This window comes from Agelaius phoeniceus, chromosome 3 (genome assembly GCF_051311805.1).
Source record: "Agelaius phoeniceus isolate bAgePho1 chromosome 3, bAgePho1.hap1, whole genome shotgun sequence".
In the NCBI taxonomy this organism is placed as follows: Eukaryota; Metazoa; Chordata; class Aves; order Passeriformes; family Icteridae; genus Agelaius; species Agelaius phoeniceus.
The window spans coordinates 107,350,978-107,378,544 of NC_135267.1; the positions used below are offsets into that span (position 1 = coordinate 107,350,978).

At 39.4% G+C, this 27,567-nt stretch overlaps 1 protein-coding gene across 1 annotated transcript in view; it reads left to right on the forward strand.

Moving 5' to 3' along the window:
* SPTLC3 (serine palmitoyltransferase long chain base subunit 3) overlaps positions 1 to 27,567 on the forward strand; it is a 148,701-nt gene that overhangs the window by 95,073 nt on the left and 26,061 nt on the right. The window contains exons 9-13 of the mRNA XM_054630083.2: positions 2,486 to 2,677; positions 4,116 to 4,270; positions 5,171 to 5,319; positions 15,970 to 16,094; positions 18,661 to 18,754. Of these exons, the coding sequence (XP_054486058.1) occupies positions 2,486 to 2,677; positions 4,116 to 4,270; positions 5,171 to 5,319; positions 15,970 to 16,094; positions 18,661 to 18,754 (715 nt within the window). The remainder of the gene's footprint in view (positions 1 to 2,485; positions 2,678 to 4,115; positions 4,271 to 5,170; positions 5,320 to 15,969; positions 16,095 to 18,660; positions 18,755 to 27,567) is intronic.

The window sequence follows — 27,567 nt, forward strand, 5'->3', positions numbered from 1 at the left end:
ACAGTAATGTAGTGCAAAATGACAGCCATTGCTTCACTGACCAATTCAGCCAATTTAGACTGGCTGAAATTGAACATCCACATGATATTCACTCAGTCACTCATGTACCCCATGCTTGGATCAGAAATGCTGCACAAAAACATCCCCACTACCACTCTCCCACTCTCCAGAAGCAGCAAATCCACTTGTTTTGATTATTCTTTCTTGAGGCTCTCTCTTTAGGTATTTGTGGGACTCTAGGGTTGGTTTAAATACTCTTTGTTTTCCTCACTTTATTTTTAGACAAGGTATCACTGTGTTTTCTGAATTTGTTCTCCCAACCTTATACCAACTGTTTGAAGACTCTTGGGTTTTGTCCTTCATGGTCCGAAGAATGTGGGTCAGATCTGGCTGCACACTCTTCATACTTCACTGCTATCTGTGCTTGTTCCTTCCAGCTGTTTGTGTTCAGGACAGTGACAGTGGTTACCTGGTTAAATACTGTGTCACACTGACTGCATCAAATGGCACCTGCTGAAATGAGAGTTCCACAACAGCACAGTTTTATTGTGGAAGAAGGATGTTACAGTGCAGAAGTCTGATAGGAGCCTTCCTGTCCCTTCACCAATAAGGTTTACAGCAATGAAGTATTTCTTAATAAAATCAATGAACAGAAACATCATAACTCTCTCCTCCGGGCTCAGGTGCATTATCACATCATCATAGCTTGATGCCAATTGATTCAAGAACATCAAACTACAATGCCACTTGAATTTCCACAGATGACCATAAACATGCTTTTAGCCCATGGCAAATGTAAAGTAATAGGACTGAGCTTAATCCTTTCTGAAATATTTGCTTTATCTCATCACTATGTGCACACAGCTGTTGTGACTCATGTGAAATTTGACTTCACCGTGTATTTAACTCATACTCATAAAATGTTTTTCATGGTAAATAGGTTGCCCTAAAAGAGCAATTAGCTTGAGGTAGGATTGCATGTGTATTATTTCTTCAAAGGTGTTCCCTCACATGGTGAGAGCCAGTCCTGCATTCCTTTTCCCTTGCAGGGCAGTAAGTGTTTCCAAAGTCTAAATATGTTTCTGTTCAGCCCAGCCAGCATTTTTTTTTCTTTTTTAAGTTTCCTTAACAGCCTTTCTATTTTTCTCTTGTGCCCAACAATGCTTTTTTTATTATTGTTATTATTTTACTTTCTTTTTCTCCTCCAAAACCATTGGGGAATCCAGTGATTGGACCAGCAAGTTACAACAGAAATCTAAATCCTGTGAGGGTAAAGACATTTTAATGCAATATGAAGGTCAATAATATTCTGTCCGTACAAGTATAGTGAATTGGCAATTGTTCTTGATATGAATATTCTATTTCAGCTCGCTACATTACATAACAAGGTAATCTACATTTTTAGATTGAATTACATTCCTTCCCACAGGCAGAAATGTATTAATGGTATTTCTTCATATGCTGGCAGTTTTGCTTTATAATATGTCAAAATATATGTCATGGGTATTTGTTTGGTTGGTTTTGGCTTTTCTTAAGAGGGCACTATTTTTTTCTGGATTGTGTTTTGTTAATTTTGGATTAGCAGATTGGCTGTTACTAGACAGTAACTGTAAAGGTTACCATGTTTTGCAGAAATAAGGGAGTTACCACTCTTCCAAAGAACAGTCTAATGGGCCTATTGAATATGGCAACTGAAAAACTTAGCTTCTTTAATTTGAAAAATTAAATCTTGATATATTTTAATGACAAAATATTTTGTCCACACACTTGTAAATTTCTAGAATTTGCTCACAATGGGATCACTGATTCCAACCAGCAAGGCTGTCTGTGTTTCTTCTTAGGTTTTTTTCTTTACTTTTCCTCTTCTCTATTTTGTCTTAAGTAGCCTTAGAATTAGGGGAGATGTTACTGAAAATAGGATTAAAAGCATTTGTGAAATCAGAACAGAAGCAGAAGGCAGGGATCATAACTGCTTTGGATACTCTCTCAGGTCTGGAGAACATCACAGCAAAGCTGCCCTGGTTTAGGCAGGATTTGTTTTATATAGGTTAGTTGCTGCAATGGGTTGGTTACTCAAGACTTCCAGAAGCAGTCAGGAATAGTGTAGGTGAGCTTTTAATGCTGCCCTTCCCTTTTTATAGCGCTCTCTTGCAAGACAGAGTATTGTGGTTTCCATTTAATCACCTTTGAAATAATTGTCCAATTGCACAATAATACACAGCCAATCTTTCATAAGTTTCATATGTTTCAAAATAGACAAGGGAGTGGTGTTGAAGACACCTGCAGCTGAGGACATGAGAGGAGGGAAAATGGAAGATACTTGTAGTGGTCAGTGGCAACTGCAGTGTTAAAGGTCCTCCTCTTTAGCTGATCTATAGTGTGAGGTCTAAATGTCTCTCCTTAGCACAGAAAAAGGTTTGCCCCAAGGTCAAAGCTTTGATGAGATTAAATGTATTAATCAGAAATTTCTCTTCTGTTTTTTCAGAAGAATGGAGTATCAAACGGAACCCTCTACAAAAAAACATTTATTGAGCACTTTGAACAGGCACCAATGTATGTTGCAGTTTTTACTTTCGTGGGGTTTGCAGTGGGAACGATATTTGGCTACCTGCGAGATTTTATGAGAGCCTGGGGACTAGAAAAGCGTAACATTGCTGCGGAGAGAGAACAACAAAAAGTATGTATGAAAAAGTCATTCTGTATCCACAGCTGGGTTTTCCTCTGGTTGCAAGTGATTACAGCAATTTGTGAGAGTTACAAGGCAGACAACTTTCATTTTACAGAGCATTGCACAGGGGTGAGAGGAGTGACACACCCTGCCAGTGGAGTTGTATGCATGTGTATGATTATGTACCTACTTTTATGTAAAATCATCATTTTTACCCAGGGACATGTTCACCTCATTCTAAGAGTGCCATAATACTCTCAGCAAAACAGAATCTCAGTTTATTAAGTCAATCCATAGAAAAAGAAAATTCATAAATGCCTTATTGTTTAATATATCATCTTTCCAAATCTCTTCAAACCCAAATTTTCCTTTGTCCCATCTGGCTATCTTATGCTGTCTTTCCTGTGAGTAAGTTCTAATTTTGTTATAATTGAATTCTTGTAACTCCCAACATTTTTTCACCCCATACAGTTCCAAGTGAAACTTGCATTTTAGCAAGACCAACTGCCTTCCAACTTTGCTTAAAATTTTTTGTTCCTCCTCCTTCTCTGTGCAGTTTGATTCATCATTTATGGTAACACCTGGCATAATGAAGGAAAAACATGAGGAGTTTTACTGTTTCTCTTGTAAATAAAACTCCTGAAATTGTTTCCTGTTTTAGATTTTGAAATATCACTTTCAATTCACTTCATGATCTGGCCATTTGTTAATTCCAGTTGTGCCAGTTAAATTTTTTGTCCTTCACTATGGATTACATGTTTATTTAATTTTCCCACATATGTTAACTGCGTGCCATGTTATTTTATCTGTTTATTGTATGCAGTGCTCAACATGGATATGTGTTGCTGCTTCATATAAAGAAAAAGCTGCATTTAAATTTAATTTCCAAGTAAAATCCATGGACATTCATTCATTCTCAACCAAAAAAATTGTCTTAAGTGGATCTCCACCCTAGGCCCAAATCACATATATTGGACTAACTTTTGTCTTATGTATCCAGCATTTCATGAAATGTAGTGTGTTGTTTATCCTACTTTTCTGCAACCTGATCCACACATAGAAAAATGCTCAGTTTGAAGCAATTGGTTTCTTCAAGTGAAAGAATCTTGATTTTTTTTTCCATTTCCAACTTTCAGTATATATAGAGAGAGTTAGACCAACTTGTTTATCTAAAAAAAACCAAACAAACAACTGACCAACCAAAAATCCCCAAATCTTTAAACAGAAACAAAATACTCTACCCTCTAAGAAATACAACATTGTGTTTTAAAAGGAATATAGTAAGTATTCACTATTGCTGTTTGGAGTTATAAGTGACACAGGACCCTGTGGCTGCTATGACTCTCTGTTTATTGACGAATCAGTTTTTCCTTGTTAATAGGAATGACTTAGGTACAGAAGGAGATATTTTCACAGCAACATAACCCTGTGCATGTTTTCAAACCAGGATTTTGTGCCACTTTATCAAGATTTTGAGAACTTTTACACCAGGAACCTCTATTTGAGAATACGGGATAATTGGAACCGTCCCATTTGCAGTGTCCCTGGGCCACAGTTTGACCTCATGGAACGTGTTACAGATGATTACAACTGGACATTTAGGTGAGTCATCTTACACTCTGCTGCTCTCAGCCTCGTGAGCATACTCCTGACACCTCTGCAAAGCACACAAAGTTGTGTCCAGATCCTTGTCTAATATCCACCAGCATGTTTCTTTCTGCAGTCAGCACCATGCTGACAATCTGACCCTTTTCATCTGAGTATTTGTTTGGAAATTCAGCATAGATTTCCAACTCAGTTGCAAATGGATTTGGCTGTGTCAGCACAAGACTCCTCACACACCATTTATAACAATAGACCTTGACTGTGAATATTACAACAAAATTAGTTTTGTCCCTTGTTTAGGTTTTATATCATAATTTTTTGCACTGCATGAATGTGGCTTCTTGCTTTCATTGTGATTCTTTGGCAGTGGGTTTTAAGCAGATTGAAAGTTTTGGTGTAATGCAGCTGAATTACACAGCTATGGGAATTCACAGCGTAGACAATGTGTAGGTCGGCTACATTTGAGCTTATTGAGAATGTATCATAGTGTTTCCCATATTTTCGTCAAGTTTAAGTTCTCTGTGTGTGTGAGAAGACTGGTGACTTAATGAAAGCAGTTGACAATTTGCTTGAAAAATTAATGTCTCTAAGTTGTTCCTTAAGTAAAGTCGTAGGTTTGTTTGTTTATTTAAATCCATAAAAGCAGCCAGTGATCCCACACCAGTTTATTGCCATCTACAGTGTGGCTTCTAGAAAGCACTCTGACCTTGAAGAACTACTTAGGAAAAGAGGAAGGCTAGAAAAACTTTTGGACTGTTAGAATATGAGGATTGTCAATTCACAAGTAAGAATTTGACACTGGAACAAAATTTGGTGGGAAAATTTGGGGATTTTTTTCTTTTCATTTGGGATTGGAAGGAAAATTGCACTGTTGTTCAAAATTTGCTTTAATTACAGGTTTACAGGAAGGACTATCAAGAATGTAATCAATATGGGTTCTTATAACTACCTCGGCTTTGCAGAAACAGATGTTAATGCTTTGAAAACTGTGACCATAGAGTTAGAAAAATATGGGACAGGAGTCTGCAGTACCAGGCAAGAGATGGGTGAGTAAACAGCAAGATGGCCACCAAAGGTCCTGTAACTAAACTCTTCTTCTCACAGATATCTTAAAAGAATTGGATATAGAGAACTTTAATCACATCAGCAATTACTTGTTTCACAATTAGAAGAAATGCTGTGTTTTATTTGTTCTCACATGAGTTTTTTTTTTCAAAAGGAAAGTTACTATTGATTTTTGGAAAAGCTAAACCAAGTGTGTCATCTACTGGCCTGGGATTTTTAATGATGGAAACACACATTGAGATTTCTACAATTTTTCTGGGGCAAATTCAACTGCATCACAGATTTGTATCAGTTACCACACACAGAGGTTTTAGATTAGTTAAATGATCTTTTGCATAATGTTTTTAATCCCATGTTCTAAGAATGTATTGGAATGTTTTATGAGATACTACTGGCACAAAACAGAAATTTCTAGTTTGCCATTAGCAAATAAATTCAGGGAGGTTCCATTTGACATTTTTGGTTTTATCTGTTATGATTGTCTGCTTTGTTAGTTTGTAGACTGCATGCAGTGTTACCTTCAACACAAAGCCTTGCATTCCTTAGGGTACAATCATCTTACATTTCAAAAAAAAAAAAAAAAAACCCGTTTCAAACCAGAGAAATGTAAGGGGAGGTTTCTCTTCAGGCTTTATCTTTCTTGGGAGTATTAAAAAAAAAAAAAAAAGAAAGCTTCCCAGAATGGAGAAGTCTATAAAAAATTTCTTTTTTTTAATCCAGCAACCTAAAAAAATTACATTTTTATCTCCAATGTAAACTATGTTCTTCCATAAAACTTACAGAAAAAATACTATATTTAATTTAGTTTTTTTATTTAAAGTCTTCATTTCAGAAGAAAAATTAATGCAAACTTTGTGATCTGCTTCTTATCTTGTCATTGTGGTTTGATTTGGCAATAATATTTATGTCAGTGACACCACTCAGAGAGGGTTTACAGATTGATCCTACTTTCCTTGTGTAGGTGACCCATCTGGTGACTGCAATATATTATTATTTAACCTGAATTTCATGCTGAAAGTGGTCACCATTGCTAGTCCTTTAAGGTATTGAAGGAAGCTTTCTCTCTTTTTCTCCCAGATTCCATTTTGTCTAAGAACATTTCAAGTTGTTTTCAGGACATCTAAGATTGTGGCTGGTGTTCCTTATTCTGTAGCTTTTGCTGAATTTTTTTACTGGAAGATTCATTCTTAAAAACAAACAAACAAACAAACAAACTCAAAAAAAATTAAAAAAAAAAAACACCAACCCAACTTCTTATTAAAAGTATTAAGAGAGGATTCTGTGTTCAAATATTAAAAATCTTTCTAAGTAACTTCATCCCATCTATCGGAGAGCCCATGTATGGAGATTTCTAGGATATTCTCTTCATCTGTGCTGTACTCAAAGTTGTCTTGACTGATTGAGCAAGGATTTAGGTTCATTTTAATTGCCTTCACAATAAACAGTCCCATGAACTGCATCAGGACTATTCCCAATGCAAGAATGGGCTGCAGATAAACAGCATCCTAAAAGCCTTGCGAGTCTCAGTCGTTTGGAAATGGATTTTGGAGAGCAGCTTGGACAAAGGAAAGCAGGGTGTTTAGGCCTGGCTTAGCTGGTGTAACTGAGCAGTCACAGCAGTTTATCCTGGGCAGGTAACAGAGGGGCTGTGTTTGTGTGCTCCATGGAGAGAGGTGGCTCCCCAGGGCAGCACTGAGGAGTGGCTCCTTTGTTGGTGTGGCTCTTTGGAGCTCTGTCACCAAGGTCTGTATAAACAGCCTCTTATCCAGAGTGGATACCCTCTTTCCTTGCTCCTTTCTGTTCTTTTGCTCCATTCTCATCACAGTAGAACAGAAAAATTCTGAGTTAGATATATTAAAGAGAGAGACAAGGAAAGGTCTGAATGAAACATCTTTATCATTTCTCATCTTCATCTTAGATAAAAGGAACAGGTTGAGTTTGTCTCTGGGCAGATCACATTTAAAAACTTCTGTTGTTATTGTGTGTGGAGCTAAAGTGTTTTGAAGTAGAAGTGCAGTGAGCTGCAAGAGCCAAGGCTGCAAATTGCCTGTAGGGTTCTAATTCAAGAGAGCACTTGAACATATTTATATTTTCAAGCTAATTCACTTTGAAAGTACTGTTCTGCTTGTGTGCATTTAAGTGTCTGGCATGTCTGAGTTTTACCAAGGTCTCTCTCTAAGCAGTAGTAGCTCTCTTTCCGAGAAATCATTCTACTACTTTCAGAGGATTTCAGATAGAGGGTAAAACAAAGAGGATACAAATAAAAGTTATGTGAGTGGTGTTTGAAAGGATACATGATGGTAAAACTGTCCTTTATGGTCTTCTGCCTACACTCCTCCTCTTAAAACTGTGGAGGCTGTGGAGAGGGCATACAATGCTGTCATACCAGAATGCTGTTGCAGGTAGCTTCCACTGAGAACAGGGTTAAAGCTGATGAAAACAGTGGCTGACCTTCCAAGGCTTATCCCTCATAAAAAGATTTAAGGCTTTTCAATCCATTTTTAATTCCATGCTCTTCTTAATTATAATAATCATAATAATTAATTTCTTACCATAACGGTGTCATTTCAGACATGTTTCTGCAGGGTTTGTGGGACTTTCAATGTGAAATAAAAGTACTTTCCTTTTTTTAAGACCAAGCTAGCTATTAGCCCCGAGGAGCAAGATTTTGAAGTTATAAGGGGTACATCCATGCATCCATGGAACTTGCTGTTCCACGATCAGAAAGCAAAACAAACTCTAGAAATTACTAGAAAGTACACAGAAAGCCAACCATAGAGCCTCAGTACACTACTGCATAAAGCTGCTGTTTGTTGTTGTCTTGAGTACCCTGTGCAGGTCTGATCAAAAATATTTAGCAAAACTGGAAAGTGTAAGAGAAGAGCCACAGGGATCATCAAAGACCTCAGACAGCTTCTGGGTGAAGAACTACTGAGCTGCTTGTCTCCAGCTGTCACAAAGGCCTGTCATCTGTCTCCAAAAAAGAGCCTAAGGGGAGAAATTATAGACATTTTCAGCATAATGTGTGATGTGGAAGAGTGGTCAGGATTCACTGTCCTTTCCCACTACCAGATGTACAGGGCATTGTATGGAGCTGGTAGAAGGTTTTCACCTAAGTGCTGGAGGCTGCCACACCTGAGGAGCTCATCACTGCTGTGAAAAGCATGTTCATTCTCCTGTGAAAATGTAAAAAGTTTAATAAAGGACAGCAGGAGACAAGGACCTTGGAGCAAAGGTTATTATAGCACTCAGCCAAGAGCACACTGTCACCTTTGGGGACACCCTTTAAATACCTTATCCCTTACACCAGCCTGTTGCATATTCATAGAGCCCTATGCGTATTTATAAACTAGTTTACATCTTCTGGGAGCTATTTTACATGGCCCTTCCTTGGGTCTGCCTTTTTAGAACATGCATGTTTCTTGGCTGTGATTTTGGCTCCTTCTTTTCACTTCCACTTTGGGCCTTGGTCCACTCTGTCTTCAGACAGCAGATGCTGATAGTTGGCATATCAATAGCTGGGTCCTCATCCTGTGTTCATTGGATGTTATCCCATCCCAGCAGGCATTTTAACACAAGCACAGCTATTTCACTACTGTGTCTAAGCTTAATTAACAACAGAAATAAAAACTATATCTTTATAACAAAGTTACTTTAACATCACACATATAAAATCCATTTTAATATTTGCAAAAAGGCAATATTATAATATGTATCCATAACACTGCAGATATCAGAACTTCTGTCCCTTAGAACACACTCTCTTGTGTTCTAAGGGACAGTGGCCATGTGTGCAAAGGAGCACTCACTGATAGTTACTAGAAATACCCAAACTGTACCTGATTCAGGGTGTCCTTATGAACTCTGAGAGATGCCAAGAGAGGATACAGAGAGATCTGCACCTACCAGATCTTAAGGAGAAAATTGACCATGGGTGTTATTTAAATTAAAACAGTTTTTGTCAGCAGCAGTCTCTCCTGCACGTTCAGGAAAAGGTAATTTTAAAAATTTCTTTACCTCATTCGTTATACATCAAGAAACCAACTGGGACATAAAAAGAAGTAGGAAGTTTTGTTTTTTAGGTATAAATGTTGGATCTGAGAAAATTACTCTTGAATGTTGAAGGATTTAAGTAGCCATCCAGTAACTCAAGGTGGCTACAAGAGAGCTTGAGAGGGATTTTTTACAAGGGTGTGGAGGGACAGGATAAGAGGGAATGGCTTCAAACTGACAGAGGGTGGGGTCAGATGAGATTTCAGGAAGAGATTCTGCCCTGTGGGGGTGGTGAGGCTCTGGAACAGGTTGTCCAGTGGATGCCCATTACTAGAAGTGTTCAAGGACAGGCTGGGTGGGGCTTGGAGCAACCTGATCTAGTGAAAGGCGTCCATGTCTCTGTCCAAGGCATTGGAATGAAATGATCTGTAAGGTTCCTTCCAGCACAAACTATTCTGTGATTCATTCTGTGATTCCATAAGTAACTGGCCACCAATAACTGGAATGTTGGGAATGTTAGGGCATTCCATAAAAACAAAAATATCTCTACTGTCATATGTATTTTAATTTTTCTCTCAAAAGTGTTATTTTTAGCTTAATAAAACTGCCAGCACATAGGAACCTAAATAAATATGAAATAGCAAGTGTTCCCTCCATATAGTAAAAAAATATGGAAGAATGACAACTTGAACATAAAGTCCTTTTTTTTAATAACTGGAGTGGGAGCTGGCTACTATTAAAGGCAGATCCAAAAGCCTTTTCTCTGAGCCCATCCTGTTTTTCAGTGTTTATAGTCAGCCTATTCTAAGCAATGTGACTGCGAATTATTGAGAAACATGCAAATTAGTTTCCTGCTTGCTGCTTGCAGATAACAAAATCAGCAAAGTTACACTCTTTTTTTTTAAGATAAGGCAGATTATCATGCTCTGAGTGCTCCTAGGGCCAGGCTGGTGACAGGACTGTCACATGGACAGCCAGTGCTAACAATTCTCTGTTTATCTAACTCCCCAGTGTTCCTCATGGAGATGACATACGTGAGTAACCGGAGCAAACATGTGATTAGTGCTGCTTAAGCAGCCAGGCAGGATTCCTGCCTTTTGAAATCCTTCTTCTGTGATTATGCCTTAGACCAAAAAACAAGATGGAGCCTGCACAGAGCACTTGCAGGGTGATTCACTCTGCAGGGCATGTTAGGAGATTACCCTTTAGCACCTAACTTGCACTCAGTGTTAGGGCTTTTTTCTTTATTTGAGGATTTTTTTACGCTTGACTGTGATCTCATTTCTAGAAAGCAGATCTGAAAATCTGTGCCAACATTTAATATACAAAAGTAGTTCAGATTCATTCACCTCTTTCCACTGGGTTTTAAGGCCTAATGTGAATTTCTAGCAGCATTTCAAGAAGATAAAAATAGTTATTTGGCCATTCTTTCTTTTATAGTACTTCAAAGCTTTAATTAGGGCCAAAGCTCATTTTAAACATAATACTGTACAAACATGAATAAATGTTTCATTTTTCAGTTTGGAGAAAGAGGTAAAGAACTGAATGTCCCATAATTTACAGTTTCCAAGTGGGATTTTAAGGAGAAATAAATACACAAAAATGAGAATTTGTGTGCATGTATATATATATATGTGTATATATACACATATTTCATAACCTTAGCTATTTTCTGATAGGGTATGGTGTAAATTAGGAAACAGTTTTGTCATGTTCACTAACATCCTTTTCCTTTTTGTGCCTACCCTCTCATAAATAACTAATCCAGCTTACAATCAATTTATAATCATTGGGTCAGGTTTGTTCCTTGTATTTCACCATTGCAAAAGTATGCTTTGCAATGCAAGATTAATAGTCTGGCTAGCCCATCTTCTAGCAGGTGGAATTGAAGGCATCTGTAGGAATTAAGGGATGTGTGATTGTTTAATACCTAAAGTATCTCTGATATATGATGTTATCTTCATGCAAATATTTCGATACTTAAGATGCTGCCATTCAGGTTTTGGCATGAAGATGCTGGATTTACACTGGAAATTTAAACTTTATGTTTTTCTAAAGGCAAAAGAAAAAAAAGGAAACAAACCCAGAAGATCTAAATTCAGCTGGAAGTTCAGTTAAAACTAATCTACTTTTTGTCTGAGAATCACTAAATTACACTGGTACATTATTAGATTTATGACACCCACGGCATCTTTGTGATATGAAAGCCCTGTCAGTTGGTAGCAATGTTAAGAAAACTTGAGCATTTCCTTTCTATCAAATGCTTCATCAAAACCCCCTTATTTTGGGACTCTTTTCTGCACAGACAGTGTTAAATGAGGCAACTGCATAACATTACTGTGTGCTTTTCTCCTTCTTTTTCCAACAAATCTCATTCTAAAAGTTGAGGCTTTCCTCTGCTAGTGGGTCTGTAGGACAGTGATACCATCTGCACCATCTGCTCTGGTAACATGGTGTCAAGAATTAATATAATTTCCACAGCTTCTGTTTCTTCATCTTGCTATTAATAACTCATCCAATCTTGCTTTTTGTAAAAGCATGTATGTCTTTCAATTATACAGATTTTTTTCATCTCTGACAAGCATCTTACCATGCAGTGTATTCATCTTACCAGAGTGAGTTTGTGACCTTAAGTTTCAGCTGGGACAAGGAAGTTCAGATGTTTTGTTCTGCTCCCCACCCTCCCAAGGATGCTGCTGACAAACCCTCATTTCCATAGTGTAATGGTTCTCAGTCACCTTGGTGAGTCACGCCAGGGATGCACAGGGTTCCCAGCTGCTCTTTTTTTCTTTCAAGGCCTTGTTGCTTGTATCAGTTTACTCTTCCAGCTTTTGTTTAACCTGAGGGGAGCAGGTGTTTCCCTGTCTTCTTTGGCTGTTAGAATTCCAAACATAAAATTCTATGACAGGATACTGTTGCCAGTGTTGGCAGTTCAACCAGTCTGTGTCATTAGTGTATAAGAACCTGAAAGACTGTATTGGGCAGACTAACCAGTGGCATAAACCACCTTGTCCAAGCTGAAAATGTCAAACTAAATAATGACTCTGTGGATCATGGGAAGTCCATTTTCCAGCTTTATCTCTCTAGTAGTCTGGCAGAGACTTTCAGCCCAACAGCATGGATATGAAAAAGCAGCAAGTGTATGAAAAAGCCTGTGTACTTCATGTTCCCTGTCACCAGAGTGCAGTGGCAAGTTAATGGAGGGAACTGGGTCATCAGATTTTGAAAAGGAGGGGATTTGCTGTGAGAAGTGTGGGAATCTGTGGAGGTGGTTCCCATTGTGAAAGTCCACTTTTGATATGATCTGTGATCTTAATACCTATACAGTCTCGGATCACAGTAACTCCTGCTGTATTGTATTACTTACGGCTGTTCAGCAGGGAAGAATAACTTTCAAAAGGATTTTGTCTCTTAAAGATGCAGGTACCTTTCTCTTTTTTTGTCTTAAATCTTTCCTGGTGATTTGGTGTACATTGCTTACTTGTATCCTCATTTGTTGGGTCAAGCCAAGCTGTAGTCAGTCAGTGGGAAAATTCTAATGTCTGTTTATAGGGCAAGTGTGTATACAGTAGATTAAAAAGATATATCTCGTATATCACTTAATTCATCAGATCATGATACTGGTCTTGAATCTAGCACAATACAAAACATTTTAAGGGCCAAGCTAACCTTACTTGACATCTCTAAGGTTGTATTTAATGAGGAGCTGTGTAATTATTGCCTTTGTTATGTAGCTTGAGATGCTGAGATGTTTCAGCTTGTGCCAGTTCCTTTGGATCAAATTTGCATCTGTCTGGCAGTGCTGTTTATACTTGTCATGGTAGTGGCTGTGACCAGCTGGGAATGCTAGTGGACAAACTTCACCCCAGCAGCACATGACTGACCCCTTGTTTCTTCCAGTGGAGAGAGGTGATAGAATTGATGCCATTTCTACAGTGTCCAAGGACATCCTGTCTAGAAATATCTCCTGATATGATTAAATAATTGCATAATTATATGCTTTTTCAATTCTGTTCAATGTATACAGCTGCCATGAACCTCCCACTGACAGTACTGGTGTGTGTGGTATTGCTTCTGCAACACCTTACTTACCACCAACAGTATTGCCATGGTAATTAACATGATTCAAAACCAGGGCTCACTTTGCAAATCTTTGCCATTCAGGATTTTGTTTTGCTAGCCAATTTTAATTTGTATTCCAGGATTTGTAGGCAACAGTGATATACAGTATCATCTGTGTTCACACTTAGGATTAGTAAATAATAAGTAGGAATCAGTCACTATCGAAATGAGTCATTCTTCACCATGACAAAATTAATAAAAATAGGTGCAAAATGTGCTGTTCTTTTGTGGGTCATCTAATAAGAGCTTTAACAGAACAGTCTGTATTCAGTCAGGCCTTTCCTGTTTATAAAAACAGAAAACATGTGATGCAACCCCAAAAAGCAATTTAACTCCACCCCAGTGTCAGACTTATCCCTGGAAGAGTCAGAGACAATTGTGTCATGCCTTAAAATGCCTGCCTCGCAAAGCACACACTTCTTGTTTCTCATGCTTTCACAAACCTTCTAATTCAAGCTGTGACCATAATGTGCTTGGCTTCGAGCTTCCATTTCAGATTTCATCTTCTTTTGGTGTGCTGATAGCCCTGGAGTGACAAAATAACATCTGCAGGGAGCACTAAGGCAGCTGATCCTCCTGGAACTCTTAGTTGTCCATGGGTGCTGTAGATTGAAGACTAGATGGGCCAAATTTTCAAATAATACAGAACCTCAGAAATAAATGCTGGGTCCTGCTGGGCATTCACCTTGAGACAGATTCTTACCCACATTTCCAGTGAGCAGCCCAGCTCTGAAACTCTGTTTTGTATTTCATGGAACCTGGGTACTAAACAGTGGCTGTGTGCAGAGCCAGCTCATATCCTCATGTGTCTTGGGATGTACAAATTCAAAAAACAGCCGTCCTCAAAGAGCTTCACACAGACTCAGCTCACAGGTAGTGGAGGTTCTGCAGAGCCACATTTTCTGTGTCACATAATCTCATTCTCAGGGCACAGAGACAACCCAGCCCCAGGTACATGCAGTGTGATACAAGGAGTGCAGAGACACTCTTGCAGCTCTGCTGGAGTAGGCTCAGGTCTAGCACAACCCAGGAAGGCTCTGGCAGAATCTCAGCACTACTGCTGTTCTTTACTGTCCATGTAATCCAGGTTTTTCAAGAAGCCACATGATCCTTGCTCCTTATCTTCCTTGATAGTTGAAGAGTTACCTGCCTGATAGATATTTGTCACATTCTATTTCCAAATGGATGTCATTCTTACTTTAGATATTTAATGAGAAAAAATAATGAAAACACTCCTTCACTGTAACCAGCTGACTTATTGCTATTGCTGAAACTGTTCTCCTGACATTTATATTTGATTTTTTTTTTAATGAGCTCTGCTCCATGATGAAGGTAAGATCATCTTCCTGACTCATCATTCTTGTTGAGACACTCTAGCCAAGCTTCTGCATTTCTTCCACTCATCTGCCTTTTGTTCATCACAGTGAACACAGCTTTCTTGTTCCATCCATTGTAATTCACTTTATATTATTGTGCCATCAGCTTGTGCATTGCAAGTGAGGTAACATATTCACTTGCCTAATTTTTTTCTTCTGTTCTCTGATTACAGCCTTATTCATAGGGGAAATGCTCTCTCAGAATCCACAGACCACTCTCTTTTCTTCCCCACAGATCATCCTGTAAGAGTTCCTTCTGCCTTGGTCCCTGCAATGCACAGCCAGGCAACCAAAGACTAGAGAGCTGGCAAGTTGAGATGATTCCTTACTGTTCAAAGCTATCTGTTATCTCAGTCTCTTAACACCACTCTTTTGTTTGTTTGCCTTCTGTATTTTGTCATCCTTCACTGTGAATTGGCAAGAAGGATATCGCTTTTGTTGGATAGTTGGAGAACCTTACTTGTTTGGAGACTTCAAGCACTAATATTAGATAATTAATATGCAATAAAGAGGAGTCTCTAGTGTTGCATTATCATTTATCTTTGCTGTTGAGAGGAAAGAAAGAGCAGAGTTATCATCAGTTGTAGGGACTGGAATAGCTTTTAACTTCCAAGGCAGAGAAAAATATGGAGAATACTTTTGTTTTTCTATCCATACAAAATCCTAATTAAGAATTTTGTACACATATATCGACAGACGATAGAAAAGGAAGAATTTTGTTGTCACCCATTTTTGTTTTCACATCTGGAGAGAACTCAAGAATGCCTAAAATGTTTGTCGCACATTTCCTACAAAAAGAAGGTGTTTTTGTCCTCACTGCAGGGGAGAGAAAAAGACAACAAATTAGTCTTCAGAATAAACTGTGTCAAAAGTTATTGTGGGAAAAGAAAGCTTTTTTCCATAGCAACTGCTTTGCTGCTCTAACAGCAGCAGTATTTGTTAACATTAATCACAGCTGGTTTGCAGGTTTGTATCCTGTGCATTAGCTCACATGCACAGGATACAAATGGAAAACCCTCATCAGAACTTAATGTCACATAGCTTAATGACACACTTCTAGCCTGTTCTTTTGTATGTTTTGTGTCATAATAACTTTCCCAGTTCAATACGATTTAATATTCCCTGTGCTTATTTCTGCAGGCACCCTAGACAAACATGTAGAACTAGAGAAACTCGTGGCCAAGTTCCTTGGTGTGGAAGATGCTATGGTGTTTGGCATGGGCTTTGCAACTAACTCAATGAATATTCCAGCCCTTGTTGGAAAGGTGAGTACTCCCTTCAGGAACACATAGAACAATCATTTATTAATTGTTTTAACTGCTCTTGCAGTACTCTGGGCTTTCAGTGAGTGGAAAGGCTCGATCGAGGAACAGAGCTTGGTATCAGGAATGTGTGAGTCATAAAGCTGATGACCTTGTGACTTTGAATATGCTCCTTTATCACCTGTGCTAGCACTGAGTGTTGCTATCACTAACATCTGCTGAAGGATCAGTGATACAGCTCTCTAGCTCCTCTTAATGAAGTTGCTTCTCCTTAAAAAGTAACCAAATGTTGAATCCCATGTCCAGGTCTTGTGGGATGAAGTATTTAGGCTACTTGCTGAGATTTTTCCCAGCTGTCTGGGATGAAAGATGATGATTAGGATAGTTTTCACAACACTTTGAGAAAAGGAAAAGCACAGTGCTTTGCATTGCCGGGGAACAGAGCTCCAGCCAGCCCTGCAAAGAGAGCTGCCAGCAAAAGCAAGTCTAGAGCTGTGATCATGTTACAAAAGTTGGGTTCTTGGTGCTGAAGGGACCTCCTCTCCAGTTTGGAGTACCTAACTCAAAGGAGATCCATCATCCTGGTAGCTATGGACATCAGAAACCGGTGCACTGTGCTGATAGCTGGAAAGTGGGTAACTCCTCCTTGGCTTGTCCAGGTGTGGAGCACCTTGAAGTGTGCCATGCAAGCACAAAGCATGACCTCCCTCTTGGTGGAGGTAGAATGAATTAATTTTGTGGTGTATGACCAGGACTTCTGAAACACCAGCATAGAGGTGAAGTCACTTCCCTCTCTGCGGAAGATGACTGCAGCTTTTGCAAGATCTCTAAAATACAAGTGTTGGGCAAGGTGAGTTGCTTCAGTTATCCAGAACTTCAGTCTGCAGTGGTGCTGGAGAACTTGTCCAGCAGTTTCAAGGGGAACAGATACAGAGAATTAATGAAGGTAAATTTATGAAATTGGAGATATGCAGTGTGAGACACTTGTCTTAGCTGTGCAATAATTTTCCCTCCCTTACCTGGCTTCATGTAGAGATTCAAGCCTCTGTCAGAGGTGGGATAGATATAAGTGGCACAAATAAAGATATTAATGTATGTATTTTTAATAAATAAATATATGTGTGTGTATATATATATATTTGAAAATTCGGTATGTATTATTATATATATTTGAAATATTGTTCAACTACTCTATGTTTGAGAGATTTACTCCTATGTTTTCCTCTATAATTAAGTCTAGCAGCTACATTTTCTTGTCAACCTGCATCTACACTTATTGTTAGTTCTGCAAAACAGTCTCTATGGAGATTGTTGAGTCTCTCTCAACCTAGGCCTAATCTATGATTCCAGAATAAGTTTTTGCTTAATTATGTGTTGCACTTTGGGTAATGAAACACAGCAAAACATGTTCAATAGAAAGCAGACATAAACAAGGGTTCAAGCTTGAATTTCAACTGAATCCTGCCCCTTGTTAATATAATAGACAAGTTTACTTCTCCCACATTTCTATTTTCGCTTCTAAAAACAAAAGGAGTTTTCAGCTGAGTTAATTAATAAAAAGTATACTGCAGGTCAGCTCTATATGCATTTACCAGAGAAAGACTCTGGTTCCTAAACTTCACTCACATCCTAATGGAGGTGGAACTGACAAGGTATCAGTCTCTCCTCATCTCATTTCTGCAGTCCAAAGGGCTGATGCCAGGCCAGCCTCAGTCTTACTCCTCCTTACACTACTGCCATGCAGCCTTTATATGTGGGGTGGTGGCTGCATTTTCCTTACAACTCAAAATGAGCTGTAAAAAGGTGATAGAGGAAGCAACATTGCCTGATTTTATATAAAGCACTCAGTCTTGAATAGGGTTATTTGCTGCTTTCCAGTTACAGGAAATATTGGGCCCCTGCGCATCACCTGGGAATGCCTGAAAATCTGACCCCACTATTTCAGCCTGCCTTTGCAGTGCACCCCTGTAGGAATGTGCCCCTTGTTGACAGAGTGACAAAACTATTTTTTGTCTCTTAAAAAAGGAAAAAAAGCTTAGAAGTTTCTCTCCTCAATTAGGTAAAAAGACACCTCATAAGACCTCGGGGACTTCACTTCAAACTTAAGGATAGCCAACTGGACATGACCCAAAAAGTCCTGCCTAAGGAATTTACTAGGAAAAGAAGAGAACAGAGAAACTAATGGCTTTTGTGAGGTGTTTTACCAGGAGCAAGAACCTCTTGCCCTGGCTTGGGTTTTTTTTTTTTGTTATTTTGCCTTTTATTAAAACTTTTCTGTTTCCAACACTACCACAGAAGCCATCCTGCTGATTTGATGCCATCTGAGGTGGCTGGGCTATCTTGAGTGTGATATAAATCTCCAAGAGCTTATGAGACCTAACTCAAAGAAGCCCTGTGTCATATTCTGGAACCTTCAGGAAAGCAGCAGAAAATTCATTTAATGTTTAATCCTTACAGCTTAACTGGTGCAATGCTCTATCACAGACACCTGTGTATGCTGGCACACACATGCACACGAGTCTGCAGCCTCCCAGTTCATGCAGATGCTCACTGTACTCCTTCTCCACAGGGCTGCCTCATTCTAAGTGATGAGTTGAACCACACTTCTCTCGTTCTCGGTGCGAGGCTTTCAGGCGCCACTATTAGAATCTTCAAGCATAATAGTAAGTATTGAATTGGAAAACTTTACAGACAGAGTTTTTCACACCACAAAGGCAAGAATAATTTCTTTTAATGCTTATTTTGCTGTCAGTTGCCAGATGATGCTTTTGTCCAGGCAGGAGGATCAACTGTTTAATATTAGGAGTGGTTTCTGATGGGAAAAATTAATAGTGCAATACAATAATTGCTATTGTGTCTTTTTGACTTGCTTAATGACTGTGTGCTGCCACAAAAGTTTTATTGTCATTGTAGCCCAAACAGTAGAAACATACTTACAAAAACATGCCTGTTTCCAGCAGGTTCAGTGAAACCAGAATTACCTTAAAATGGCATTCCTTTGAAGCAGTTAGTCTGAATTCCCAGGGATCTAACAGCAAAGATGCAGATGGTTATATCAACAGCATCATCCCAAATATTTTTTTAATAGTATTTTAGTGTAGAAATCACACATTAACTTTGCAATTGTAAAGTTATCTTCTAAAATGCTCATGCTCTCTTACTTTTATTCAGTTAGTGTTGCTGTGGTTACTGTGAGAGACATTAGGACTGCCTTTGCTGACAAGAGCTTGTTCTTTTCCCTTATTCCCCATTAGAGTTCCCTTTTCTATCTTCACTGCTTCAAGCAGGCAAGAAAGGTTTAGAAGCTAGTGTAGTGGTGAGAAATCAGAAGAGTGGTCTGATTACCTTTCTTAATGGCTAATACAATCCCTTGTCTTTACTAAGTGTTGCTTAAGGGAAGCAAAAATGAATTATGCATATGCTGTAAAAGGCCTAAGGAGGAGTTGGAATGAAAAGAACACTATAATTATACTATAAGATGTTGTTATAATTAATATCAGTTCATAATTTGGGCAAGAAGTAATTTCTGAAGATCATTCAAGGATTAAAGACCATCTGAACATGAATATTTTTACAGAATTAACTATTCATATAACAACTGTAGCATACCCCAACTTGGTCCACGTCCACAAATCTGGAAATGCTAAGCATGCTTGCCACACCAGTCTTTTCTCAACTTTTGCTTGGTTGTTCAAACTTTATCCCATTCAATCAGGTTGCATCACATCCTGAATTTTGACCTCTTACTACCCAAATCCAAACACTCTCAGCCTCTCCACCCACCTGTGCTGTGTGCAGTCCAGCTAGCTTGTGTCCCTTCCCACATAATTTTAGAAAACATTTCAGTTTGAGGAGTATGTTACTCTCAGCTGTGAAGATATCACCTGGAGCTGTCATGCTCACTTTAAGGAATTCAGTCTAACCATTCCTCAATATCTCATTCCCCTCCCCAGAACCTCATACCTAACCAGCTTCTGTTGCACTGACGGTAAATTAAAGCTGATGCTGTTCTGAATAATGGGTGAGCCTAAAAATAATAGTGAGCTACCCAAACAGCACTAATCTAGCACTGGAAAATGCAGACAGCTCCTTTAAGGATCTTGTCAAACCTCAGTGGAAGCCCATCCAAGTTGCTTTGGAAAAACTCATTGGTTTCAGGATTAAGGATCTTATTTGCCAAAGACAGCCTTATATGCCATTGCTGGGACATCACCTTAGCTTACTTTCAAAATGAAACTTGGAGAACTTTTGCAAGTGACGGGGTCTTTGGTGTCGAGATGACTTTGAGGTGTTAGAAAGTCTCTGTTTCTCAGCTTCAAGACTGAAGAAGAAAGCAGAATTTTTTGGCTTTCGTTTTCAAGGTTGTTTCTTGGCTTATATTTAATACATGGTCTTTCTCTGACTTGCTGAGATCTGTCTAGCACGTCGGTTTATGGCACACTGACCACCTTGGGGCGGTGTTATCTTTTATACTAAAAATTATGTGTACATTATTTACAATAATTTTCTAATACTTATCACTAATGTTAGACAGTTTGTCTTTAAATTAATTGAAAAGTGTTACTACCACAGCAGAAGATGGAAACTAAGAAGAAGGAGAAAGACTAGACACACTTAGATTCTTCTATTTTGTTTCTTGAACCCCCATTCTAAAAACTTTAAAATTCCACATTTTCACTTGGTGATAAATTTACTATCATTCTACTCAAACTCCTGTGGCTTGCAACTCCTTGCACAAAGTTGGTAATTGTTTCTAAGGGTTAAAATCAAAGGCACAGGTGTCTTTGACTCCATGCCAAGGTCTCCAAGCCTCCTGCCAGGGTCTCGAGTCTTCTAGGGCAGTCAGAGGAATTTCTTGGGTTCTGACATGCAAGTACTGTTTGGAATTGGGTGACAGCTTTTGTTGTCACAATTTTGTAGTCTTGACTCTAAACTGCATTTAGAGAGAACTTCACATGCCCATGCTTTCTCTCAGCCCACTCTGAGCCTCTCAGCTTGTTATTTCTATGGTTAGAAAGTTGTGTCTTTTAATATTTCCTTAATCCTACCATGAATTACACATCACTAACAACTACAATCACACATGCAGAGATGTATGTGAGTGCCTTTTGCTTTGGGGGAAATAAGATGTGTTTTGGGGGAGATAGCAGTGAAAAGCATAACCCAGCAGGGCTGCTGCCTTTGTAGGATGCATGGTTTCACCCAAAATGGAGCAGACAGCCTTGTGCCCTCTGAGTCTGTCAGGGAGAAGTGCAACACAAATCAGTACAGCATAAAAATTAAGGACCAAAACTGTATTAATTAAGTAACCAAAAATTCCAGCTTGGGTTGAGAGGGTTCTTTTCATTCAGATAGATTTTGTTTTGTTAGACCAGAGCTGTGTTGTTTATGCTGCCAGAGTCGTTCTTGCTCATGTTGTGGGTATGTGACATACACAGGCATGCCCAAATTGTCAGACTGTGCTTGTGCTGTTGTTGTCATGCTTAAGAATAGGAGAATTGAGCCATGCTCCATGTCACAGTGCTTGGTGTGACTGCAAGGTTCCTTCTGCTGGATTGGCCCTGTGCAGGAATAGAAAACTTTGCACTTTGAGCTACTGCTTTAAGAGCTTTAATAAGCATTGATTTCACCATCAGGTTTTAACAAGTGCAGAAATCTCTCTCCTCTTTACATTCCCTGCTCTGTTATGGAAAAACTCTCTGTCTAAAGAAAAATGATACAAAACTTTGTTCTATGATAAAAATATTTCACAGAAAAGAGAGTAAAATGTGCCATTTTAAACTTGCTATGAAGTACCTTCATCTTTCAAAGGCTGAACTGTAGCTAATTCTGTAAAACTATTACTTTATTTCAAAGCATGAAATCTGTAATAGAGGATTGATTTGTCATCTTTCAAAAGTAAATAATTATTGTTTTATTATTAATAGAGAATTATTTCATTTGTAAGACGAAAAAGAATCTCTACCTATTTCCTTAATTATGTATCATGTAGTTCTTATTCTTATAGAAGTTAATGAAGTTCTATTTCAATAAGTGGGTAGCTCTCTTAGACATTACACTTTCCATAAAATTCTGTATAGCTTTTCTAGAACAGACAAAATCCTTAGACATCTATGCTTTTCCTAGGTGAAATAAAAGGCATCTGGAGATCTTTCCTTTTTGACAAAAACATTGCATGGGTGTATGAGAAGGTTTTCAAGCCTTAAAGTCAATAATAGAAAAAAAAATGTGCTGTGGACCTATAAGTCTGTTTTTATTTGGACATAGGAATGTGCCCTGCATCCTGACTGCCAGTGAACAATCCCTTCCTTGTAAACAGACAGGAATTTACAGGTCTGGGCTGAGAGAAATGCACAGGCACACACACCTACAGGTCATCTGTGTGAGAGAAATGGAAGAGAATATTCCATCTTATCCCCTTAGCTAAAATCTACTGAACAGGGCCTTCCCTTCCTGTGCACTCTCATCAGCTCTGTCTCTACTCTTCATCCTGCTAAGGGCATAGCAGTATTGGCACATGGGGTTTGGCCTTTAAGGGAGTTTTTCTGTGTCAGGCATTTGTGAGGTTTTGTTTGCAAGCAGCAAAGTTCAGCTCCCTGAAGCTCCTGCTCTGAATCATAGGTCTAGGGGATTTTAATTTTTTTTTCAATTTTATTTTAGGGTCTAAGCAGTCCTAAATGTATGCAGTAGCGTTTTAGTGGACTAAAATCATTCTGACCTGTCCACAAAGCACCTGCCTTTTGTCTCCCCTGCTGTGGGGTGGACACCACTCAGTTTGCTGTTTCCTAGGCTGGGATTTTTTGGGGAAGATAGGAGAGAGCTGCAGTGCTGCACTGGAATTCAGGCAGCAGCAGTGTGCAGTGGCAGAAGGTGGGATGCTAAAACATCTCTCCACCATTGGGGCAGTAGTGGCCTGGGCTTGGTCTGTTTTTTTTGCTAGAAGGTTTTTGATTGTTACCCTTCATCAGCTTTGGTCTCCAGGGAGTCTCTCCCACCTTCCCCAAGTGACAGGCTTGGGGGTCCCTCAGTTAAATGAGGGCTAAACTCAGATGTTTTTACTTTCTGGCTCAGGGAGAGATTGGCTAGTCTTGGCCTTTTTTTCTTTTGTTCTTTTTAATTTCTAAGGCAATCTTTTACTGACATCACACATTTAAAAGCCCTTTTTCAGGACCTCTGACCTTTATCTGGTTAAGTATTAGCCAAAATCCTTGACCCTTCCAATAAAACCTGAAAAGCAAAACCAAATATTTAACCATTAATCAGCCTGTGATTTTATCAAGGTGTTTCTCTCACAGCAGTTCTGGGTCTCATACTGGTATCAGGTGTTCCTTCAGTGAACAGATGAGGGTGTTATGGACTGATTATATCCAAGTGAGTTCTGTTCTTCCCAGCCTGTAAAAAAAGGCACCATACAAGGCTTAGGGTTTGTTTATTCTTTCTAATTCTACTACATTTTTCCCATGTAGCATCAAGCAACTGAATTGCAGTCCTGTTTTCAGGTTTAGATTTGCAATTGCCTGAAAAGTCAGTGGGAATGTTGTGACAAGGCACAGAACTCAGGACATGGGGGAAAAAATATTTGCAGTTCTCTTCATTGCAAGGAATTGCAATGCATTGCATTCACTGAGCAGTCAGAACAAGTGATCCTATGAGGAAGGCAGGAAATTGCAAAGCATAACCAAGCACATTGGTTAGGTGAAAATCCAGCCTGTGTAATCTGGTGCTTGAATCTGCATCTGAAATGGCAATCAGGGCAATACATTCCTAGCTCCTCCTTATGCACCTTTTCAGTGTTGTGAAAGTAGTAAGGGATTTTTTAGTTTCTCACAGATCAAGTAGTTGACAATTGTGTGAGGCAGGTGTGAGCTGTCCAGGTTTTCATACAAAACACAGTTTCCAGCTCGGACAACAATTGTGAATATATGTTCATCCAAACTCTGGCATTTCTCAGTCTACTCAGTCAAATTACTGCTTTGCAGTTCAGATACAGGTGCCATGAGGACACCTTGAGAGTGCACAGCTACCAGGAGATGCTGTAGTTAATAATGAGGGAACTTCTAGGTGGCAGAAGGCCTTCACCTTTCAGAGCAAATATATTCTGTAGCTAAAAAGAAGGAAATTAAAGGAAAATTAAAAAAAAAGTGGAAACTAAGTACAACTAATTAAGCAAGCAAATAAAATAGGGGGGGAAATGAATGAAAGAGATAAGTAAGCAGGTAAAAATTAGAAAGAGATCTCCTTGGTGGCAAAACTCCAAGAGTTTGTGGTGGCTTAATACAAGATGGTTCCTTAACTTTTAAATTTTTTTTTCCTACTGTGTAAGTAGCCCTTGAATTTCAGAAGAGAGGACAATGTTACAGCTATTACAGAGTAGGATGAAAAGCACATTACCCCCTAAGATTTTGTGCTCCTTGAAGCCTCTGGGCACTATCAGAGACAAGATTGCTGCCCAGATAGGTGGACTGCAGCCTAATCCAGTTGGGTGTAATTCCTGTGACACACACAGACGCTGCCAGGGCAAGGAGACTGGTCTGTCCTGCTCCCTGCATGCTGCGGCTGCCTTCCCCCTCTCTGCCTTGAGAAAGCCACATCTGACTTGCCAAGTGTGCACAGGGAGCTTTCTTGAGCCATTGCCCTTTACTTTCAGAGAGATTGGTATTTATTGAGGGGAAGGGAGGGGAATCTCAGACTGTTGCTGTGGCTGCAGTGATCACCACTCCCACGTTCCAAACAAAGATATTTGTGTGTAGCCATGGAGTCCGTGCCACCTTGCATGAGAGTACAAAAGGGAGAAACTGAAAATCAGAGTTACAGGTGCAAAGCAAAAAGCAGAATGTGACAAGAGCAGCAGCAGTCTGTTTATTTTAATTAAACAGCATTCAGCTGACATCACACAGGAGGTTTCCAGCCCACACAGCCCCTGGTGATGACATCCCCAGCATTGCAGGGTAAGGATGAGGGGTGGAGACATCATGTCTCCCTGAGCATGCTGTGCTCCCTCCAGAAGCCTGCTGTCCCACCTGCACTGCAGGCAGCATGACACTCTGCCTGCCCAGGTTCAGACTTGCTCCAGCCCACTGGCAGTTTGTGTTCCTGGTATTGCTCTTGAATTAACTATGAGAGATCTCAAACAAGGATTATGCAAGTCCACCAACCCACTGATAGATCCACTGTCCCCTCTTAGGAAACTTTATCCTCCATATCTGGGGAATATGCTGTAAGGTGAAGGTGGAAAGTGAAACATGGATAGATTTGGTTGTGCTTTGACTGATTAACCAAGTCAAATTCTTAACACCACCTCCAGGGCTGGTGAGCACTTGTTGGTCATTGCTGCTGAAAACCCTGGGCTGGTGATGGTCAAAGAAGGAAGGACTGTTATTTTCTCTATAACTGGTTATTCAAGATGGACTCGTGCAGCTCATCATCTTAATAGCCTAATGTCTCTCAATCTAACTATATTTAATGAGGAAATAATTTGATATCTGAAAGTCATCTGAGGTTGTGCTGTTGTTTTTCCTGGCATTCAGTAGATCCCACTTTCTGAAAAGTTTAAGCACAAGCATATAGAGCACTGTTTTCACCTTGAAGAACAGAAGCAGCCTTTTGTGGGGAATACTAAAGATTTTTTTCTTTCTGCCTATTTCCCCTTTCCAAAGGAGGCAGTTAATAAATCAGTAAAATTCATTTGCACAGAACAAATTATGTGTTGACTATTACAGGCTTCAGAAAGGGTCACACATACATGTTTTTCAAAATGAGACATCAGAAAGAAAGTGACATGTTCTGCAAACAGACATGTTCTTAGCCTGTACTCCAGCAGGACTATATTATGTGTAAAATCAGAGAACCTCATCCCTTGGAGAGGTTCTCCCCAGTCTGAGGTCTCGTGTTCCATGGTAGTTTGGACAGAGGACCTATTCACAGCCATGTATTTTTAAATACAGAATTATATACATTTCACTTCATTTCCTCTTTCCTTTTTTTCTTCTTTTCATGTGCATGTGCTAAAACAACAAAATCTTCAAGCCATGCTTTTAGCTCAGAGGCAGAATGGCTTTTCTGAAGTCAAGAGCCAATCTGGACTGACACATAGAACACTGAATTGAAAAACCCTGTGTGATTCAGAAAAGGGGTTTAAAGGTCCCAAAAGGATTTAGAAAACACTGACATCAGTAGGGAATAATTTGGTGGAGAAAAGGGGGTGTCCAAATTTTACTGTGAGCTCTCTGTCATCCTGAGGGTGCCCTTTAAGAGGAGTTCTAAATATTATCTACTTGAAACAAAAGAGAACCTGAGCAGCTGCAAATTCTCAGCTTGGTTTTAACTTTCCCATATAAAGCACCAAAGAGCTTTCATTGCCTTGATTGCCATCTAGTGGAAAGTGTGCTGTCTGCATTGGATTATTCCTAGCAGCATTCTCCATCTCAGAGCTCACTGAGGTGTGCAGGCCATGGCTCCACTGAAACAAGGGGCAGCTGATATTGTCCATGCCTATTTTGTGCTTTGTAGAGTACAGCAGGGACTTGCTAGGTCAGGTGCAGAGTGGCAGCTTGGTTACTGAGAACTTCACCTTCCACCAGCATCACTGAATGTTCCTAGGAAGAGGTGAGGCCTCAGGATATGGAAGGGCTCAGGTCATAACCTGGCCATCTCTCAGGGCACAGGTTACTCACAATGGCAAATTAATGTGCAGATGGCTCCATTCCCCTGGGGCAGAAACCAAACTATGGGTCAATATTAATATTTCTAAAGTGTATTTTTTTTCCTCAGGACAATTCATTTTACACATTAACTTTGTGCTATTGTAGAAGGTCGTATCAACTGTGTTGTGTTGCTGAAGCAAATGGGGTTATATTGGGGAAAAATGCCATTGATTTTCTCAGCCCATGATTTGAGCTGATCTGTAGTGTTATTTGGATATTATGAGACTCTACAGAATGTTCTTGGAAAACATTTTGAAATGCCAATCCAGATTCCTGAAAAGCACCTGAATAATTCATTTTGAAGTGTCCATTCATTGGCAACACCAGAATGCTGGTGCATTGAGAGTCACTTTTGGCCTGACCCTGATTTCTGTGGTATATTTTCTTGCTTCTTCCATCTTCTTCAAAATTTCAATGGCTTTCCTTCAAGATATTTTTTTATTACCCACACTTAGCCCTTAAGGAAGCAGCTAAGAATCATAACCTTTTTCTAGGCCTCCTTATATTGAAGTCCTGCCAAGCATTTAGGCACCAGATTAGTGTATCCATTCCATGTGCTTGTATCCACCTGCCTCTTCCTCTCTCATCAGCAACCTTCCACTTGCTTTCCTTCTTGAGGAGGACAAGACTTCTCTTGCTGCCATCCTTATGTGCTTCATGCAGCCTTGTCAAAGCCTTTGCTGATTGTTGTCTGTGAGCTTGTGGTTGGAAAGCAACCAAAACTCACAACTGAATCCTTGATAAATTATGAGTATCAGCAGCCCCTACACAGA